This window comes from Garra rufa, chromosome 10 (genome assembly GCF_049309525.1).
Source record: "Garra rufa chromosome 10, GarRuf1.0, whole genome shotgun sequence".
NCBI classification, from domain to species: domain Eukaryota; kingdom Metazoa; phylum Chordata; class Actinopteri; order Cypriniformes; family Cyprinidae; genus Garra; species Garra rufa.
In genome coordinates, this window is record NC_133370.1 from 27412226 (window position 1) to 27435212 (window position 22987).

Consider the following 22987-nt stretch of genomic DNA (forward strand, 5'->3'; position numbering starts at 1 on the left):
AAAGACCTTTCACACAGATTAGAGGCGTTTTCATTTTCGTTACAGAAAATGTTGGTAGATCTAAAACAAATGAATGATTAATAAAACTCTTAAAATAACTTAACTTAATATTAAAAAGGATAATGTCAAAAAATGAAGTTCATCAATCTGACAAAGACATTCAGATTCTTAATAATAGAGCATAATTTCTATCTTCCTCTTTTTTTCCCAATGCTACATTCTCAATGCAAATCCATTTAAGCAGCAGGCAAATGTCTTAGGCATGTAGGTCAATTCCCTACATCTACATAAGAAAAGCAAAGTGAACTATGTAAGTTAGTCGATTTAAGCCAGTAGCAACTTACGCAAGAAGGCACTAAAGCATTAGGAAAGAATTTCCATAACCTGTCCAGATTTGAATGATTTATGATTGTATGATTTATATTTATAACTGAATAAAAAAAACATAACTAGAAGATCTGAATTCAGTGGCATTTTCAGTTCTAGAAATCAAAATTAAAATAATAATAATAATAATTAAGCATGTTTTCCATGATTATGGCAACCCTGTTCACATTACTAGTCTTAAACAAAATCTGTGCTGACAGAACTTCCACAGAATGTGAATACCCATCATTATTTGCTTTTTGCATTTTAAAATCCTCAACACAGAATTCCACAAATTTGCCTTGATCTGGATAATACTAAAAAGCAGTAGGGCTGCAACGATTAATCGAACGATGTTGTGAGGCGCGTTTAGTCAATGAAGCCGGTACTTTGATTAGTAGTAAATCCCCATCACGTGCGTTCAGTTGGAGCGGCAATTCAAACACCCCGCCGTAAATCACTGACAACCCACGCCAAATCGCGCTCAAAATCGAATTCGATTTTCAGCGCGATTTGGCGTGGCTTGTCAGTGATTTAAGGCTGTGTGTATTAACTGCCGCTCCAGCTGAACGCACATGATGGGGATTTACTACTAATCAAAGCACCGGCTTCATTGACTAAACGCGCCTCACAACATCGTTCGATTAATCGTTGCAGCCCTAAAAAGCAGCATCTAAAATTTTGCGTATCTGGCCCAGTAATTCAACACTTCAAAAGCACACCAAAACTTCTCCTGCGTTCTCTTTTTAGTCCGTGATCACATCACAGACTGAATATGACAACTTCTTTTTAGTGTGCACTGCAGTGCTGAAGACTTTTAACTGTCCAAAAAAAAAAAAAGGGACACAAAGGAGACATTGAAGCAAAAATCACCTGATGGAGTGGGAATGTGCAGATGAAGCTGAAAGACCCTACCTGATACATATAACTCTCCAGATTGGCCTGGTGAACTGCCAGGCCTCCAAACATACTATAATTTACTGCTTCCTGAGGGCATAAAAGGAGGAGGAGAAAGAGCTTGGGGAAAGTGCCAGAGAAACACAGGAGCAAAGACAGTTTAGGGAAAGAGACACTAGACAACTAGGGGGTATAAGGTAGCATCCACGTAGATGATCAAGCTACACGCTTCCAGAAGGGGCTTTTGAAAGTAATGCCGTACATTTTGTTTTATTCTAAAAAAATTAAATTGAAGAACCTTTATGCATAAATGACAAAAATGATCTTAAAACGAGTTAAATCTGATGATTTAATGGCTAATTTCACTGCTATAGTCTTCTGTCAAAAGCAAAATCCTTCTTTTCCTTCAACAAAAACAGAAAAAAATGTTTATTACAAGAGACTGAGGCCTGATTCAACAAGCATAGCAGTCAGTCCCCAAAACAAAACAGGTTATGACAGCTCTTTAGCACAGATTAAGCAGATTAGTCACTGGTCAACACAGTAAAAGCAGCCAGTCTTACCCTGCGAGGAGGCTGTTGGCTCAGGTCTGGGAACAGCAGGAAGCGGTCTCTGAGAACGAGGCTGGCAGGACGGCACTGCCATTTTCACATGTCCCACATACTGCACGTACGTCCCTGGAAAGTCTCCCCTCTGTTTGGTTCGCTCGTTAAAGCCCACGATCCAGCCGAGGCATTCTGGGTGCTGCTCGTCTCCCTCCTTAAAGCCCTGTGACAGCAGAGACGCTCTTTCGACCGTCAGGATATCACCAGGCTCAAGGTCAATGTCATCCTCCCAGTCCTTACAGTAGGAGTACACAGATCTGTACTGGAAGCCATCGGCAGCCATTTTCAGAGTACGAAATGACAATCACCCCAGGCAGAAGAGCGTCGGAGTGGGGATGAAACTTCGCGAGGGTGCAAATGATGTCGTTTGGTTAAAAGCGAAGCACTTCGGGCATGAAAGGAGGCAATGGCTTAGACCTGGCCGGTGTTGGCCGAACAGGCCACTTTTCTCAACTTGAACCCGCGGTTCAACCAAATGATGGAACAGAGGGAATGCAGCATGCTCATTCAGGCACTGGAAAAGAAATAAAGAATGGAGTCCTTCACAGATTTATTTCGCCAAATCAGCTGGTGTCGTCTTATAGCAGGTTGCTCAACATTCCCTCTCAAGATGTGATCCTCCCAGTGTAACGTGATGACTGTATGAAAAAAAGACACAGGTAAAGACATTAAGAGCAAAATACTCATAAAGGCTTTCAAAAAGAATAATTAAATCAGAGCAAGGCTTTTGCATAGTCCAGATATAGCCTTCATCTCAGTCCAAGCATACATTACAGAATGTGTAATAAATGGGGATGTGATAATATTATCAATATTGTGATTTCACGATAGCAAAACTGTCTCAATGTTATTGTGTAATGATCTCCTGGGCAAAAAGAGTAGTTTTTAAAATTTATTTGTACTTCTTATTCTAACATAAAAGGTCTTAATATCCTAATGATTTTTGGCATCATTTTTACCCATACAATGTATTGTTAGCTATTGCTACAAATATACCCGTCCCACTTATGACTGGTTTTGTGGTCCAGGGTCACATACAGTATGTGGCTATTACTGTCATTGTTATTATTATTATTACATTCTAATTAGTTTGGCTTCCTAAAACACCAGTGTAAATGTAATTTAGACTGAGACAGTATATCACAAATAAAAATAGGGTTGAGTCCCCTTTAAAGTTCAACAAGTCAATTCACTGTCTTTTTTCTTAGTACGTTCCTGCGGCCAAAAAACGGAACTGCTCTTCCTTTCTGCTCGCTCTCGCAGCGCGCGCTCGTACGTACACACTTCACAAGTCATCCGCTGCAAAGAAGTCAACATTATGTTTACAGAGGTAAGAACAGCCAAATACATATATTGTTTGAGAAACTAAGTTTGTTTGCAATATATATGACTAGTGGTGGTGGCAGAGTGATCTGAAACGTTTACCATGAACGCGTAGGGCTGGGCGGTATACCTTTTCATACCGAATACCGGTGTTTTTTTTTTAAATGATATTCATTTTTCATATACCCCAATACCGGTGAGTGTGTGCGTACAAAGCGCTGGGAACACGTATGTTGACGCAAACAGAAACCGCAGTTTGCACGTGCTTGTCTGAAGCAACACATCTGAGGTGTGGACGTATTTCAGTATATCTGAGAAAGACCCAGGGTTAGCGATTTGCAAAACTTGTAATGCCGAAATTTCAAGAGGGGGTGTGTCTGCAGTGATGACTAGAGCAGAGATCGGCGCATTGTGCGCAGACAGATGTAGCTTTCAGTGAGAGAAAAACAATGGCTTTACGTTGGTGTTACGTCGCAATATTTTAAAGATATGTCTTTTCTATATACTGTATTTTTATTAATATTTATGTTTTAAAGCCAATGGATATCACACAAGCAACGTGGAAACTGATCAATATGTTAAAGTGAAAGTAAAAACTGACTTTCAGCATCTGATGTGCATTCTTTCAGACAATGAGAGACGATTATACTTCATATGCTGATATTAATTTAGTCCCTTAATATTTTTCTTGTGCCCCGAACATGGTGGGAAAAAAAAATAAAAAAGAAACGTATTTTGTGTAAGGTTTGTTTTTGAAAGTATTAAATAAAGCTCTTAATTTTCATTGATGACTGCAGTGTTATTAGGGGGTTATGAAAGTCATAATTATGATTTCAGGTGGTCTAAAATGTGGGGACTGAAAGACAAGAATTGCGATGAAACTTCAAAAGGCTATCCATTGAATAAATATGAGCGCTGCACGTTTCAAAATCATTTGTTGCGCTACTTTGTATACTACTATTCTGACAGCGCCTCCTGCTGGAAGAGAAACGCGTAGACTTGTAAATGTGAACTTGTGAAGAATGCACAATAAAGTGTTGTGTATTTTGACTGCAAATCATGAATTCTGATTTCTTCACCTCATTACAATTATGAGTGCCACTGTCACTTCTTTGTGAACAACAGCATTTTGTGAGACAATTCAAACCTGGGTTAATACTAGTCCGGTCAATGTAAGCCAATATACTGCAGTAATTAGTCTCTAATTTATTAGGAAATGTGGTTAACACCTAGTCATGCATGAAAAAAAAAATACCGTCATATACCGTGATACCGTATAATTTTGAAAAATACCGTGATATAAATTTTTGGTCATACCGCCCAGCTCTATGAACGCGCCTGACGTCACATCCGCAGACAGCGCGCGAAAAATCCGACCCGACAGAAAATAGGAAAAATAGGATACAGGCTTATAGGTGCACCCACTGTGAACTGACAAGGTGTCAGTATGCTCATCAGGAGATGTTTGAGTCATAAATGGTCAAATAAAAAGGCTATTGTTACATTTATTTTGGGGAAAAAGTTGCATATAGCCCCTTTAAGAACATGGGTTGGAGCTCTTTGTTTTGAACTATCAAAGTGCATTAGATAAAATAATTTAACTTTAACATGTACAAAATATTACATTTTTTCCAATTCTTTATTTGCCTTTTTTTTCAAATGTCGCAATAAATACCGTATCGAAAACTTCATATTGCTATATTATCGTATCGTGAGATTTTGATATCATTACATCCCTAGTAATAAAGTATTCAAAGCATTAAATACACTTGGTGCATCACCTCTGTCTTTCAAAGAAAGTGCACAATGAAGAAGCCAATTGTAGTCTGATTAAACATGATGGACAAAGCACAAAAAAAGATGTTTATCTTTTAAAAACAGATTTTTTTTTTACAATCTGACTGAAATCAAACTTTTACAGTGCATATAAATGCACTAAACATGATGCACCTCATAAATGCGTCATACGATGGACATTGGTAAGACCAAGTGAATTTTGAAACACGAATGTCAAAGCAAACTAAACCTGAGAAACAAGCTACTGCACTTACCTTGAAAAAAAATTAAAGCCAGAAATATCAATGTTGCAGGTACTAACCAAATATTTAAATTTCAGCAAATAATCAAAAAGATAACTGTCTACCTAAAGTTGTTTGTGGGAACAGCATCCCCCAACTCAAGTTTTAAAATAATCCAATATGAAGTCCATACTTGCCTAAGAATCCAATTATCACAGTACGCAGTTGATATTGTTTAAGCGTATTGCAATATGCATCACTTATATGACGGAATGGCAAAACGTATAATTTTTTTCCTGCGCATGCGCACCTTCGAACCAGGGGCTTATGCTCGTATACCAATAAAGTGGCGTATTAAAGGTTTGCCGACCCTGTGGAAAGATTGCAATCTTATAAACAACTCCAAAGTGTTCGCAGGCATCACAGGGCAACACTCACCCCACTTTGACCAGGCGCACTAGGGTCTCAGTCCAGCATTCACTGTGTGGAGAAGAGAGGTGCAAGCGCAGACACGTGGCACTGACATACCCAACCACAGCCCGCAATCCTCACACCACCGAAACACCCCCTCCGAAATACGTCATCCCCCTTTCCGCCTTTTCATCATTATAACTAAAGTATTTCATGTAACGCTACTGAACTGCACCGACGGAGTTCATTCAGGAAAAGAGAAAAAGTCCATTCTGAGTCTGAGTGCTAAAAGTTCTGCTGAGAGAAATCCTCATCTTTACAGTCAAGCACACGGCTGGCGGCTGACGGATTCGTAGGCATCCTTTCCTCCCCTTTATTCAGTCTGAGCAGAGCAGTTTGCAAAACACTGTGACCAAGGCAGAGCACAAAATAATTAATGAATCGAGGCAGGAAACTCACTGTTGCTACAGAAGGGAAAAGGAAATGCTGGATTCCTATTGGGCAGCATATGGCCATGTGCTCAAGAATCACCAGAGAAGCTGGGGCAAATCAAGCAAACGTTCTAATATTAGAAAATGTATCTAGGCAGTGATCAAACCCTAAACCTTTAAACTATACTGCTTTTCTGCACTTTGGCTCATTATAAGAATATGTTTAAGCCTGTTTGACATGTTTTAAGTATTCTGAATGAGAGATAAGAATGATGAATATTTATTGAACGAGGCTTGTCTAATCAGGACTATTAGGTTCACTCAAACAGGGAAAAGGACTGGATTCTGCTTGGAGAAAACAGAATGCACGTTTTCAGCCTCAGGCTAACAAGGTAGGAGTTTTAATCTATTCACGAGACCTAAGATTTTAGAAATTAGGACAGTCACTGTATTTTCCAAATGTGAAGCCTGTATGGGTACGGAAGGCTTATGCAATATTTTTTCCCTCTCTTTTTTCTTTGGCCGAAGTACCTTGACTAATACCCATGAGTCTGGTGACAGACAGTGTTCTCCAAACAATATGTCCTTTTAAAGCTTGGTGTGTGCAGGACTGAAGGAACGGCATACAGAACATACCCTCTGGATATATGGCATGCAACGGTTCAGATAAGGACAGTCCTGCTGCTAATTAAAGTGAAAGTGTGTCTTTTTCTTTTAAAACACTTTCCAAGTTAATGTGCGGTCAAGTATAAGTAAGCCATTAGCATGCTCATTCCCATGAAAAATGTAAACACTGTAGTGCTTTCAAAACATTGCTCTGTTTGTTTGAGCATCCTGACGAGCCCCACACAGCAACACTGGCTCAACTAATGGTGTAAGTCTGGAGGCGGGACTACTTGCTTGTCCCATTAATGTCAGATTAGAGAAAAATTGTTACTAACTTGAATTTCTTAATTATTGTCATGTTGACAAGACCTATAAATATGATTTGCATGGAACAATTTCAAACAATATCATTTTTATAATGTATGATTATCTATCTACTATTGAGTAATGTAAAGTCAAGAAAAGACAAAAGTAGCATCATATTTTGAGGTACATCCGTGTTTAACAAATTATTGAAAAAGAAAAGGATGTGGTTCTATCAACTGGTTATTGATTGACTTTGAGGAAAAAAATGAAACATATTCATGGACAAATCACAAGGCGCGGTCACATTAGCTAAATTTAGGCAAAATTTTACAAGCAAAGAATGTTCTTCGTCCATTATCAATAGTACAGCAAGGCATGACATGTTTCCAACCTTATCAGCTTTTTTTCGTAAACAGCAAATTCACATGTTCAGTATTTTACAAAGTTGAATACGACCTGAAATATTTCACTCTTAAAATTCCAGATTATTTCTATAGTGTTTTCACGATGCGAACGAAACTCACTTATGTTGCTCATTATTGCTGCTGAAAACACTCTATAGACCTTTTTCCTGAGTAAACAATGAGCGCCGCCATTACGAATTCTAACGTCAGATTGAATGCTTTTCTGTTCCGGTTTCCATAGGAACCCATTCAAATAGCGTCCATCTGTTTTTAATGTAGCTAAGGTCCGCTGCTTTGTGTCATCTACACACTCACAAAGTGAGGCACTGACAAATGACGGTCATTGCGACATTGCCAAGTGATGGCGCTATGGAGCCATGTGCTTTTTAAAAACATTTTAATAGGTTTAACATTAGTTTATTAGCTCGGAATATACCCTAATTTGACTAGAAACAATGCAGACCGGAAATGCAAAGCATTCTTTCAGTTAAGAGTCGGACTTACTTCCGTGTTCAGGAAAAAGGTCTATACGTGGTATAGAGCTTTATATTGGTTAACATAGCAAATTCACTTGTTCAAAGTTTTACAAACTTTGAATCCGATGCGAAATATTTCACCTCTAAATTCCAGATTCCAGAAGGTGGCACCGAATGTAAACAATGCCACATAACTAGAGATGCACCGATTGCAATTTTCTTGGGCGATTCCGATTCTTCAGTAAGTGTGACCTGCCGATTCCGATTTTTGCCGATTCCGTTTTTTTTTTTTAAGAACTGTAATGAAAGCATGGGCCTATACAGAAATATTTTCTTTAATTAAATTTATTTTATAATAAAATAAATTTTTAAACATTACAGAATCTTCTTACAACAAGTGCTCTGAGCCTCGAAAACATTAGAAATAAAATATAAGTAACAAAGCAGGCATACAAAAATCTACTTTTCTTCAATTAATTTTATATGGATTTTTTTTAATTAATTACAGGATCAACTCACAACAATAACTTTAATAACAAAAAGCGCACTGTGTCTTCAAACAGGTAGAAATAACAATGCTAGTACTAAATGCTATTACTTGAGCATTAATAGCTAATTTTTCTTGATAAAGAGAAGCATTTCTGCCTTGTCACCAGTTAATCCAGCGGTACTACACTTCGTAACATTCATTCACATATTTGCGCAACGCCACGCATACAGCAAATTCACACACAGATGAAACTTACTAGAGAGGTGTAACATAAATGCATCTGTAAATAAATACAAATTAAATTCACGTCGCGCATGCTTAAATTACCTTCAAATGTAACATATATGCTCACTTCGAACTATTAGTGTGTGAAGACGCTGTATGCGGAGGCATAGCGCAAATATGTGAATGAATGAAAGTGTAGTAAACGTCAACGGATATCCCCTGCTCAGGGAGTAGGGAGCAATGAACACTGTGCAGGGACCATGTCAATCAGAACACAGTTCATTCACGGAGCTTACTTCTAACGAGCGGGTTATCTGAATCAGGTGTGTTAACTAACAGAGACATGCAAAATATGCAGAGCGGGGGGCGCGATTTACCACATGTCCAAACACGCGCGTGGTTCGTGGTTGTTCCCTCACGTTGTATTTTGGCCTTATAAATGTTACAAACTGCGATCTTTGTGTCATCTTCACTCACACCAAAGACATGTTTACACGCGACCATGAGTGCGCGCGTCGCTGTGACGTAATTGCATGCGCCGCTGGCAATAAAAGGATCGGCCAGGAATCGGCAAGAGGAGAAATTGACCGGCCGGTCACCGATCCGATCATGAGTAAAAATCGGCCGATTCCGATCACTAACCGATCAATCAGTGCATCTCTACACATAACCGAACGAAACTCACTTATTTTGCTGATTATTACTCCTGACCTGAAAACACTATACGTGGTATAGAGCTTTATATTGGTAAACATGGCAAATTCGGATGTTCAAAGTTTACAAACTTACTCCGATGCGAAACATTTTGCTTTGAAATTCCAGATTCCACCTATAGAGTGTTTTTTCACAATGCGTCATCAATCGGCCATATTGGCTTTTTTGAACATAAACAATGTCACTGAACCGAACTAAACTCACTTATTTTGCTGACTATTGCTGCTGAAATTGGTCAATTATTGTCATGTTTTGGGCTGTACTAATTGGTCCGACCAGGAAAAACATTTGGAGTACTATAGACTGCCAAAAGTTATAACAAATCAAGGAGAAGAGTGCAAAAACTCTGTCTGAGGAACAAAAGACATTTGTGGTTGGCCAAACTGAACCAGGATGTCCAGGGTAGGAATTTTGACAACATTCGTGTTTGTTCTTATCATTTCCGGTCAGGTAGGTGAAAAATTTGGCTAATATCTTAAGTAATACTGCTTGTATGTATCTTTACCAACTAATAACTTTAGTTTGTCAAAATATTGCACCCTTTCCTGCTTACGAAGTCCTTCTCTATATGATTTAGGAGCTTACACGCGTTTTTTCAGTGGTTTAGCCATCATAAATTAGCAGAACAATGTATAAAGTAGGAAATTAACAGTGCAATCCATGCTGTTGTTTACATCCGAGTATCACCAAAATGGCAGTGCATCCGGGTATCTGACCAAATCGTCACGTAAGTGCAACCTCTTTATTCCTGGACGCAACTTTATAACTTGCATTCACAAAATAGCTAGGATGAATTTTCAGTTTCATTTCATGCTGACTTTTTAACAGGAATTTACCAGTCAGTATATTTATTCTCTGCTTAGCTTAAAGCAAACTTAACGAGGATGCGACGGACAGATTTAAAGACAGTGGAACAGAGCGACAGAGATTTACCTCCCTGGCTCCGGCTCCACTCCGGGTTTTCCATTCCCCACTCTTGAACAATCTTGAGAGAAACTCGCTAAGACAAACAGTGAAAAATATTAATGCTGTTACATTAACTTACACTAAAATATTCAACACTACCGCCATCACTATTATTAGCTAGAACTGTTGTTTATTGTGAAATAGAGACGTCGAATACAAGCAGAGATTGACAGACACTTCAAATTCCGAACGGTACAAATCTGATTTAAAAAGTTGAGATTGTGGCATAAATACTTCAGTAACGTTAAGTGCTCGAGTCATTGTCACGCGCTGAATCTCTTGCAGGCTGTTTTAACTGTTTATCTGCTGCCTTGGTCAGAAAAGGCGAACATGCTTCTGCATCATGCAAACCTTACGCATTTCGGTCTGCACATTTTTAAATCCGCGATTTTAGCCAACGGCTCCTTCGAAATGTTCGCTAGCTTATCGTCATAAGCAAACAAATGCACATATTATACAGCACATTTCATGTCCTTTCCACCATTCTTCCACATTTGGAGGCTGCTAGCTAGCCATCCTGTTTAGTAGAGTACAGTAACGCAATGTGCAAAACTTGAGAAAACTTACCCGTGGCAAGTCGTTGCAAAAGCTTTGACGGTTTCTTTCGTGCGTGCGAATAAATGTGCGATACTAACACTTGGTTGGACTTAGGTTTTCAAATCGCATCTACTCCCTCAGCAGAGTCAAGGATTAATTTCTTTTTCCTTTTCATTCCGCACGAATCTTTTCAACTTGCCGAACTGCCATTTTCCAGCACAGCATGAAGCGGGCAGGACTGCGTGAGAACTAGTGAAAGCGGGACGGAAAACTGCGGAATGAGCCGAAAACGGCCGAAAGAGTAAATCTCGGTTAACGCGTGAAGAGTTCGTCATTCTTGCACTCCCTATTGCGCCATCCCGCTGTGGTTAGGTGAGATAACGTTAGTGTAACCCGTTCATGAAAAATGCAAACCTACAAGTGATAAAAAATAAAAAAAAAATCTATCTCAAATTACGCTATTCTTCCAATCGCCCATTAGGCTCGTTTTATCGTTTATCAGAGCAGAGGACATTTAAGTCATTTAACTATGTCGAACAACAGTATTATTTTAAGCAGCAAGCCAATGGCATTAAAAATCCTTGTGATATATGTAACTCAGCAATACAGTTGAGGTCAAAAGTTTACAAACACCTTGCAGAATCTGCAAAATGTTAATTATTTTTACTAAAATAAGAACGACCATACAAAATGCATGTTATTTTTTATTTTGTACTGACCTGAATAACATATTTCACATACAAGATGTTTACACATAGTCCACAAGAGAAAATATTAGTTGAATTTCTAAAAATGACCCCATTCAAAAGTTTACATACACTTGATTCTTAATACTGTGTTTTTACCTGAATGATCCACAGCTGTTTCCTTTTTTGGGGGTGATAGTTGCTCATGAGTCCCTTGTTTGCCCTGAACAGTTAAACTGCCTGCTGTTCTTCAGAAAAATCCGTCAGGTCCCACAAATTCTTTGGTTTTTCAACATTTTTGTGTATTTGAACCCTTTCCAACAATGACTGTATGATTTTGAGATCCATCTTTTCACACTGAGGACAACTGAGGGACTCATATGCAACTATTACAGAAGGTTCAAATGCTCACTGATGCTTCAAAAGTTAACACAATGCTATTTAGAGCCAGGGGTGTACATTTTTCTTATTTTGCCTAAATATCTTTTTATTTTTATTTTTTTAAGTACTCCCCTTCAGAAGCTACATAAAACACTGTAGTGTTTCCCAGAAGACAAAATAAGTCAAATTTTGACCCTGAACTGCAAATTAAAATTTTGGCTTTTAATGCATCGTTTTCCTTCTGAAGCATCAGTGAGTGTTGGAAAGGGTTCAAATACACAAAATTGCTAAGAAATCAAAGAATATGTGGGAAGTGAAGGACCTTTCTAAAGAACAGCATTCAGTTTAACTGTTCAGGACAAACAAAGGACTTATGAACAACTATTACTAAACAAAAAAAAAAAAAAGTATATAAACTTTTGAACGGGGTCTTTTTTATAAATTCAACTATTATTTTCTTTTGTCGACTATATGTAAATGTCTTTTATGTGAAATATCTTATTCAGGTCAGTACAAAATAAACAATAACTTGCATTTTGTATGATCCCTCTTATTTTGGTAAAATAATAAACATTTTGCAGATTCTGCAAGGTGTATGTAAATGTATTTAAATGTTTGGGGTCAGCAATTTTATTTGAAAGAAATCAGTGGTTTTATTCACCAGTGATGCATTAAACTGATTAAAAGTGCCAACGACTTTTACATTACCCTTTGTTTTAAACATTGATAATAAGAAATATTTCTAAGCATTAAATCAGTATATTAGAATGATTTAAGACTGGAGGAATGACTGAAGAAAATTCAGCTGTGTCATCACAGGAATAAATGATCATACAGACCCCAAACTTATAATTTGAATAGTAGTGTATTGTTATCATTTCTGTAGGTAGTTATTATAAAAAAACATTCACAGTCACAAAGCACTGAAATCAGCAATTATGTACACATTTAATCATGGTTAAATCCAAACTTTACAAGCACAGTTGAGCGTCAGTGGATTTAGTCGAGAGTCTAGGATATTTTGAGTCCCTTAACTCAGGCTATGTAAAGAACTGGAACGACTACACAGAAAATCAATTTAAAAAAAGAAAACACAGTACCATACTAAAGTAAACAAAGGTTGTAAGTGAACTCACGGAAGTAGTGCCACAGTAATCTGAAGTACAGAAAAAGAGAAAGACAAGTCAGACTGGGAGTGCAAGTATCTAAACTTCGTCTTCTGTCTCTTTAGTTTTGATTAATGAATGAGGAAGCAATCCAGTTTCAGCAAACCATTACAAAGCAAGCTCATGTTACTCGTAACTGAATCATTTTTGTGTAACCAAACAAGCAGATGTCAACACTGCAGATCAAAACTATGGCATTTATATAGGGCGCTTACAGAAAACATGCCGTTTGGCTGTTGTGTGAAGTCAAGAGAACAGACATTTCCACAAGTCAGACTACAAAACACAAAGACAGCGAGCCACCATTTGTTAAAGGTTACATATGTCAAATGATTTCAGTTGTACAACACGGCTAGAACATATACCGAATCCAAAACAATATAAATAAAAAGTTTAGTATTCATAATCCACTTTGTTCTTTCTAAGTAACAAAAACAAGTATGCTCAGGTAAACATGATACACTACAATGCCAACAATGGCCAAATGGCTTCTTACAAGTCATTACTTAGGTGCTGGAATATTACTGGGTATGACTGACTGACTGAACAAACACAAGATTTATTACTTGTGCATCCAAATTTGCAAAAAGAATGGAAGTTAACATATGTTGACCACATTATATGACAATATTACTGATATTTATGAGATATGAGAATGTAAAAACAACAGTAATTGAACCTCAGCAGGACCACGTAAGTGCAAATTCTCAGAAAGCGATCCTACTGCATGACCTTTCCATTCCTGTCGTATAAAACAAATGTAATAAATAAAATCTTTCGAAAATCTACAAAAGTTCATTGTGCCAACTGGTAAAACAAATTCTTAAAGGGACAGTCCACCCAAAAATTAAAAATCTGTCATCAATTACTCACATCGTTCCAAACCTGTTTGACTTTCTGTGGTGGAACACAAATGCCAACAATATTTTAAAGGAATAGTTTTTCCTAAAAATAAAAATTGTGTCATTACTTACTCACCCTCATGTCGTTACAAACCTGTATGAGTTTCTTTCTTATGTTGAACAGAAAAGAAGATATTTTGAAGAACCAAACAGTTGTTGGTCACAATTGACTTCCATAGAAAGAAATACTATGGAAGTTCATTTTAATGGAAGTTCATTTCTTTCTATGGAAGTCAATGGTGACCAACGACCAAATATGTTATTTTATGTTCGACGTGAGAAAGAAACTAATACAGGTTTGGAATGACATAAGGGTGAGTAAATGATAACAAAATCTTCATTTTTGGGTGAACTATCAATTTAAGACGGCTTTTGTCCATACAATTAAAGTCAATGGGGTCCAAAACAACACTGACACATTTTTCCTTCTTTATCTTTTATGTTCCACAGTAGAACAACAGAATTTTAATTTCTGAGAAACTATCCCTTCACAAGACAATTTGGCAAGTGAATGACTTCTAACTTATGAATAAATGACACTAAATAGACTTTCTACCTCTGTCTTTTCTGTAGTTACGCTTTTAATGATAATGGAAGCACCCGTACATCTGAGTCTCACAGTTTTCTGGACTTATCTAAGGCTAACAGCCATCCTCTGGTTTCTTCTGTTCTTTCAGCTTGGATCCAAGCTCATCCGTGTTCCTCGCTGAAGTCTCAGAGCTTTCCTCCGCTTGCGTTGAGCCGATCCACGCCACTTTGAAACGTGGATGAGATGGCACTGGTGTAGATGTTGTGACCTCCTTGTCATCAGAGTCATCGAAGCTGACCTCCCGAACAGCTTCCTGCTTTTTAAACGAATCTCGTCTCTCAGACAAGTTTAGCTTCCTCATAACCACGCCGCCGGAGTCCCTCGTTCGTTGGCCGGCCAGGTACAACCCTTGTCTAGCATGGTCACCGACACACACGAAACCTGAGGCGATGTCACTAGTTTGTGACTCGAGTCCCTCAGCTTCACTCTGGGAAACTTCCACAGTGTGTCTTCTGGTGGAGAAGGCCTTTTTGTCTCCGTGTTGTGCACCGGAGGGCCTATCTGTTGACTGAACCCTGTTGAGCAGTGGCGAACGGGGTGATTCTGCACTGCGGGGACACACCGTCTGTCTCACGATGGTTGGTGGGGACATCATCTTGTTATGAAACGTGTGGAGGCTTTTAGGAACTCCAGCCAGGGATGATGGAGAACACTGTGGAGACAGAGGCTGTGAGGAGGGATTGCAGGCGAGGGGTGAAGGGGGAATACTGTTGGAGGACTTGCAGCGGCCTGCTTTGCTATAGCGGAGGCCAATCTTGGAACCCAAAACGTGAAGGGAACTTGGTCGACTTTGAGGGATGGGTGAATTCGGAGAGCTCGAGCAGGGCGAGGAACTCTGTGGAGAGTTTGAATCTGTGGAGCGAGTACAAGCAATGTTAATCACTCACATACTACTCCACAAAAAAAAGACTTACAGCAATTTAGAGTTCAGTGCTCTGATGCTCCTCCAATAAGCTTTCAAACTGTGGGAACATTTTTATACAGTGCTGTTCAACAGTTTAAAGCTGTTTTTAAAACATCAAATTCTCACCAAGGCTGCATTTATTTTGTCAAAAATACAGTAAAACTAATAAAACAAACAAAACAAGGGAACCCCAGGTATTAAGACTTGTATGGCTTAATATAATGTAATTGTCTATTACTGAAATACATAGTAGAAAATCCATGAAAGATTTACGTTATTTAAAAAAATCCACATCATTATATATATATATAGCAACTGATAGCACCAGGAATTATTAAATTAAAGTAGGTCACCGAGTGCAAACATTTCACATCATCGAAATAATAGCACCCCCATAGTCCAAAATATGTATAAAACGATGTGGATTTTTAAATTAAGTACATCTTTAATGGGTTTTCTACTACATAATTTGCGTTGCATTAAGCCATACAAGTCTTAATACCCGGGGTTCCCTTTAACATATTTTAAAATTTAATAATTCCTGTGAAAACAAAGCTGAATTTTCAGCATCCATTATTCAAGTCTTCAGTGTCACATGATCCTTCAGAAATCATTCTAATATGCTGATTTGCTGCTCAAGAAACATTATCATCAATGTTGCTTAATATTTTTGTGGAAACTAATAATGCATTTTCAAACTAGGATTCTTTGATGAATAGAAATGTTCATTAAAACAGCATTCATTTGAAACCAAAATCTTCTGTAACATTATAAATGTCTTTTACTTTCACTTTTGATAAATTTTATGTGCCCTTGCTGAATGAAAGCAATCATTTCTTTCAAAACAACCCCAAACCTTTTGAGCAGTAGTGTAGGTCAATGACACACAAGAGTATCCATAAAGTAAAAAATAGTCTACAGTAAAAATTCTAGTATAAAACATGTGGCCAGGTTCTTAGAAATGAACTGTTCGTATCAGTGTTGGTTTCATATGGTTGTGAAACATTTACAAGAAAAGTGAAATGTCAAGTAGTGTAACCATCAAGTAAAAAATAGTTATGTAATTACCTTTGACCTTGAACAGTACTTTAAGAGTAGAAAAGTCTTAAAGTTTTAAGGTAAAAAATTATTTTTAAGCAAGTATTTTTAAGTTTATTTTACCTGAACTAACCTTGCCTTGTCATAATATAGGTCAAGCTATCTGATATTTTAGGAGACTTATTGATGCTGAAATACAGTCATGAGGGTCTGCAGGGGTCCTCATATATCACAGAGTGAACAAAAGTTTTTCATATATTAATGAGCAGTGCAGGGCTGTAACAATTAATTGATGCATCGCGATTCTTGAATCGATTCAGAATGCATCGCGATTCTCTCTGGAATCAATTCTGAGCTTAGTTTTTAACAGCAGATGACGCTCTAAACTAGTTTTTAACCACACACTCAAATGCTCACGAAGCGCTTGTGCGTTCAGCTGAGTCATGTAATCGCACCTCGGCTCAAAATGCTTTTATGACATGAGATTAATGTAAACAGCCCACTGTGAACACACTTGTAATCTGCTTCAACCTTTTTGAACTACGAATTATTATTTTAGGTTCAAGTGTGTGTAAGGAACAGGGTACAGAGTACAGCTGTTTCTAAAGCATGCAGTGGCATCTGCTTTTAAAAACTAAGCTCAGAATTGATTCCAGAGAGAATCACGATGCATTCTGAAAATCTCAGAATCATTATTTTTCAATTCGCATTGCATCGATTTATTTTCCCAGCCTTAGAGCTGTGGAGCAAAAAAAAAAAGACCTTGCCAAACTTATTCAGATTTTCTTTTCAAGAATTTGATTCCTCAAAATTCTTTGAGGCGCATCTAATTACAAACCGAGGCATGACTATATCTGACAGTGAGAGAATCTGAGTCATACCACATGACAGGTCTGGAGCTGGGCTTCTGCATGGGGTGTTGGGCCCAGGAGAAAGGCTCGGTGTTGGAGAGTCCGACAGGCTGTCATTTGGTGAGTGCTGAAAACCCGCCGAGAAACTGCGACTGTTCTGAATCCCTGGACTGTGTTTGGGCAGCTTCTTTAAAAGGTTGCGGCGTTTGCTAGAAAAGTTGAACTTAAATTAGATTTCAGGTTTCAGTGGGTTTTAACTTGTCTAAAATGTTTTAGAAAACACTACATCTTTCCAACCTGTCTTGACCCTCTTTTCTCTTGCTCTTTTTGCTGCGTCGCGCCATCTTCCCCTTTGAGCTGGTCTTTCTTGCAGGCCCGATTTTAATAGACGTATTCTCAAGAGGAGTCGTCTGCAGAGTCACTTTACTGCCACTCTACAAAGAAAAAAAAGAAAGAAATCAAGCATCTATTTCAAGTCCTTTTTTAAAAAGCTAACGCTCCAGGTTTTTTTTTTTTTTTAAGAATCTCACCTTCAGCAAAAGCTCCACCACATCTGTGTGGACCAGACCCTGGATGCACTCTCCATTCACATGAGTGATGAGGTCACCAGCCCTCAGCCCGGCCTCGTGAGCAGGACTGCCGTCTTCAACGCTCTAGATAAACGAAGACACATAAAAGGACATTTAAATGGGTCAAACCATTAAAGTCTTTGTACACTGGGTTCACAGTATGGTTAACCTTTTTTTTTTTTTCTTTTTTTTTAACATAACCACTACACTGTAAAAAAGAAAAAAAAAGAAAGAGGATTTGTTGAGTCAACTTAAAATAATGTGTTACCCTGCTGCCTTAAACTTTTAAGTTCAGTCAACTCAAATAAGTTTAGTCAACTTATATGTTAAGTTGTACTAAGTGACAACTTAGATATATGAGTTGACTAAACAAAAAATGTAGTTTGTTTAACTCAGTGGTTCTCAAACTTTTTTGGTCGTGCCCCCCTTTAAACCTATAAAAAAAAATCTGCCGCCCCCCTACCCAAAAACTTAAAGTTAGGAGCACCAAAAAAATTTAGGAGCACCCAATTTATTTTTAGTAATCTCGATTCTTCATGGCTGATTCTGATTGCAGATGTTTTACAAGCAAATGGGCCAATTCTGAAAGACCTTTTATATATATTTATTTTACACCTTAAGCAAGGGACAGGAATGAATGAAAATTTACATGTACATGAAAAAGATGTTTATTATAAGTACAGCCATTTAAATTAGAGGCAGCCACTGAATTTTTAAACAATCTACAGTATGAATAACAAAAAATAAACGACACAGTTCTTTCTTAGTCGTGTGGACAATAAATGCAGCCATAATCAAAGTAGGCTACTCTTTTAATATTCAAAGTGCAAATAGAGACCAAATTTTTCAAGCATGATACAGAGCTAATAGACAACTCCACAACTTATTATAGCCCACATACTAATAACAGCCCAGATATATTATGTAGTCTGCGCTCTCTAAGCGCAGGGTATTAAAATTGCTTTTGAATGCAAGTTCGCGTTTTACTTTTGGTTTTGTTTTAACTAATGCACGAAACTCTTAGCGGCGCTGAGCGTGCAATCTACAATATAAGAGATTATTTTAACAAAACCATTTGAAAGTGGGAGGACACAAACAGGATTTTGAAAAGCGTGTCCCCAGTGGAAATTACGACCCTGCGTGAGCTGAACTCCCGCTGAGTTATCATCTGATGTGAATGAATGCCGAGTTGTACAATATTCTGACACTGAGGCGACAGAATTGTATCTGACAATGTGCGCTGTCGCACGAAATATAGTATATTTCTTCAAAAGAAGATTTAGTAAGTAAGTTACGTCCTTTGGCTGTTTACTGTTTTATATTTATTATTCTGCTGATGGGCTGATTGGTCCCACTTTGAGAACCAATTGTTTTTTTTTTAGGTTGACTGAACTTAAGTTTAAGGCAGCCGGGTAACAAATTATTTTAAGTTGACTCAACAAATTGTTTTTTACAGTGTACCACATTCAAGGCTCAGAACGATAGTAAGGACATTGTTAAAATACTCCATGTGACATCAGTGGTTCAACCTTAAGTTTATGAAGCTACGAGAACACTTCTTGCACAAACAAGGTTGCCAAGTTTTCACAACAAAACCCGTCGAATGACTCGAATCGCTACTGAAAACTAGCCCAAAACTAGTCCAATCGCATTTCGGAGGGAGTGCCTCGGTAAAATACATGTCTTTTGGTGGGGTCCCCCTGGTAAAATTCACATTCCAGAGTCTAAGTATCATGTTATTGAGGTTGATTCAACCAGCGGACATTAAAAACAACCCGCAGCAACAGTGTGAAAATAGCTACATTTTGCGGGCAAACCGAAGACTTGGAAACACTGTGTGTAAAGTGTTTTTCGTGAAATCAAACATTTTGAAATCACAATGTACAGTTAGCAAATTAAGAAAGATGAGGTTTTCTCCTGTGTGTACGTAGGTTTGCCATAAAGTAGAATGATACACACTGTATCCATAATACTCACCCAGACCATGTGATGCACCGTGTAGACATCAGTGTCGCCCATGTAGACTCGAATGGCACGGAGCGCAAAGCCATACTTCCTCCCAGAGCTGTGGATGACCACAGGAGGACGAAGACTGCTTACGCTGAGAGAGAGGTCTCGGTTGGGGGAAGAGTCCCGAGAGGAAGGGTTGGATGAGAGGGAGTGTGAAGACATGGGGCTTGTCTGGAGCCCACCAGGCATGTCATCTATGGTGATAAAACATGATCATACATAAGGTATTAAATACATATTGGTATTAAATATCTAACACAAAGTTTACGTCAAGTCATGTTTCGCTTTCATCTTCGTCAATAAGCTTTCTGTTCCTCTCAACTGTTCATTGTTTTCTTGAAACCACCTGCTTCACTTGTTTATTGTTATAGTCACATGAATTTCAGTTGCCTTCAGTGTGATGGTATCACATGATGGTACATCGAACACATCTGAGCTCACTGTACCTGCTGTGACGATGAGGGAAAGACCAGACACGGATGCAGACTTGGGAACTTTGCATGTAAACGTTGAGCGTGGCTTTTCTGGGGTCTCCTGCTGGAGCCCAAGGCGACGCGGACCCTTGTGGTCTTTGCGGTTTGCAGGTCTTGTTCCAGTGGAGTTGCTGCGTAGACGAATGCGCCGAAGATTCGAGACAAGACCTTCTGAGAAGAAACAAATATATAAGAAAACTCAAATTGACAATGAGCATTAACAGACTAATTAACAAGTGCTTAAATTTCACTTAATATTGGATTAAAATATGCATGAAAATATGTTACCCTCATCCTCAGGAAAGGCGAAGCGTGGCATGGCCTCAAGACTCTGAGTGCTGTTCAAAATTAGAGGACTAGTGCCCCTCTCAGGCTGAGATGAACTGGATGATGCTCTCGGCCTCGGACTAGGACTGAGTGAAAAGAAATAAACAACATTTTGAAAATGACATGACAATAAAATTACCTAGAATCATGCAAAAATTATGAACGATTGAATATACCCTTTGGACACTTTTATTGCTTGTTAAAGAAAAAAAAAAAAAGAATGGCATTGTATCACTTTTCAAATGTAACCCTTGACCACAAAAGCAGTCTTAAGTAGCACGGGTGTATTTGTAGCAATAGCCACCAACAATACATTGCATGGGTCAAAATTATAGATTTTTCCTTTATGCCAAAAATCATTACGATATTAGTGAAGATCATGGTCAATTAAGGTATTTTGTAAATTTCCAACCGTAAATATATAAAAACTTCATTTTTGATTAATAATATGCATTGCTAAGAAGTGCAAGAAAAAGGCAATATTCTCAATATTTAGATTTTTTTTGCACTCTCAAATTCCAGATTTTCTAATAGGTATATCTTGCCCAAATATTGTCCTACTCTAACAAACCATTCATCAATAGAAAGCTTATTTATTATATATTCAGCTTTCAGATGCACAAATCAATTTAAAAGAATTACCCTTGTGACTAGTTTTATGGTCCAAGGTAGCAAATAGTGACATAATACAAGATTTTCAGCAGTTTTATTTTAGTATTATTTATATACACTTAGATTTTAACATGTTGAATTATTATTATTTTTTTATTTTTTTTAGTTTTCACTTCCATTTTTTTCCTTTTTGGTTGTTTTGTCATTTCTATTAGATTTTTAAAATAGTTTCTAAATAGTTTTAATTAATTTTTATGTTAGTTTTATTTCAGTTATTAATGTTTTGTATTCAATTAGTTGCCAAGCCAACATTTTCATCTAATGTTTATATTTTATTTCAGCTTTGTTTCTGTTAACAAAATCGTTTTTGTTAACTGAAGATTTTTCTGGTCGACTAGTAGTCATTCGTCAACTGTGTGACTTTGCCACTTTCTGTGGAATTTTTTTTTCTGTAACTAAGTGACTAATAAAATTTTGGTCGACCAAGCCTTTTCTTTTTGGCTAACGGTTAGTCAACTATTAAGGCCAGAAAATAGTGTAGTGTATGACGTGTGTCTTTAGCAAATCCTGACAGTATTATTTTAACACCAAAAGACTGTTTGCGCTGGAGCAAGCTGTTAGTAAATCTGCCTATAGTGTGTTAGTATGCTCTTCTGTACATAGCCTTGTGCTCACCTGCCCCTGTGGGAATCCTGCTTCCTGTCGCTACTTGGAAGCTGTCTAGGGGTTTCTACCGGAGAGAGCATTGAATGCCCATCCCACCGGTCCTCCTTCTCCTCACTGCAGCTCCGCTCAGAGGAGGACAGACTCAAGTTGGAGGGAGAAGCCAGCTGCTCGGAGCTACTGTACACCTGATTCACATGACAAAAACAAGTCATGACCTGCTGCTTACTGGGTTAAATGCCTCAGTCTGCCTGACTGACAGGCGTCACTTTAAGATAACATTGTGCACATTCAGCTATTTCACCTTGCTGAAACGATGAGAGCAGGAAGAGAACTTGATCTCCTGATAAGATTCATCATCGTTGGTTTCATCATCCTCAGAGTGATGGTAACGGTCAGAACGTGCTGGACAGCAGAACAGAAGATTTAGTTGCATCTATGTTATATTTATAATTCAGAAGTAGTCATAAAAGAGCAAGGGAGCCAGAGCCACCTACTGTCAAAGTAGCTTGTGTCATCTTCAGTTTCAAGCTGTGGAATGAACTCTGCTTTTTGCCTTAACAGTCCACTCCAGTCCAGACCATGAAAGAACAGGTGATGTTTGACCTCTGCTGTCCCTCCTGAAAGTCATACCACATGATTTAATGCTGCCTACATTATCAAGTTCCTAAATATCAGTGTTGTTATTGTTAAAGGGATAGTTCACCCAAAAATGCAAGTTCTGTCATTAATTACTCACCCCCATGTCATTGCAAACCTGTAAAACCTTCGTTCATCTTCAGAACACAAATTAAGATATTTTTGATAAAATCCAAGAGCTTTCTGACCCTGAATAGACAGCGACGCAACTACCACATTCAACGACCAGAAATGTAGGTAGTAGTAAGGTAGTATGAATGATAAAGTAAATAAACAAAGGTCTTACAGGTTCGGAACAACATGAGGGTGAGTAATCAATGACAGAAGTTACATTTTCGAGTGAACTAACCCTTTAACTATAACAGTTGTGAAACAAAATGAAATAATAGCATATACATAATA

General features: G+C 38.0%; 2 protein-coding genes across 4 annotated transcripts in view; both read right to left on the reverse strand.

Annotated features, from left to right (window-relative positions):
* Positions 1–10977, reverse strand: part of pik3r2 (phosphoinositide-3-kinase, regulatory subunit 2 (beta)) — a 44274-nt gene extending 33297 nt beyond the window's left edge. The window contains 2 exon segments of the mRNA XM_073848685.1: positions 1827–2506; positions 10806–10977. Coding sequence (XP_073704786.1) covers positions 1827–2151 — 325 coding nt within the window. The 5' untranslated portion in view covers positions 2152–2506; positions 10806–10977.
* A 1789-nt stretch (positions 10978–12766) lies between these two features.
* The window catches only part of mast3a (microtubule associated serine/threonine kinase 3a), a 37049-nt gene continuing 26828 nt past the window's right edge, over positions 12767–22987 (reverse strand). For 2 of the 3 annotated variants that reach the window (XM_073848684.1, XM_073848682.1), the window contains 10 exons: positions 22444–22566; positions 22251–22351; positions 21959–22134; positions 20633–20757; positions 20318–20515; positions 19839–20065; positions 17823–17945; positions 17590–17726; positions 17323–17501; positions 12767–15351 (listed from right to left, as the gene is read on the reverse strand). In XM_073848684.1, the coding sequence (XP_073704785.1) occupies positions 14552–15351; positions 17323–17501; positions 17590–17726; positions 17823–17945; positions 19839–20065; positions 20318–20515; positions 20633–20757; positions 21959–22134; positions 22251–22351; positions 22444–22566 (2189 nt within the window). In that variant the 3' untranslated portion in view covers positions 12767–14551. The remainder of the gene's footprint in view (positions 15352–17322; positions 17502–17589; positions 17727–17822; positions 17946–19838; positions 20066–20317; positions 20516–20632; positions 20758–21958; positions 22135–22250; positions 22352–22443; positions 22567–22987) is intronic. The other variant, XM_073848683.1, reaches the window with a different exon arrangement.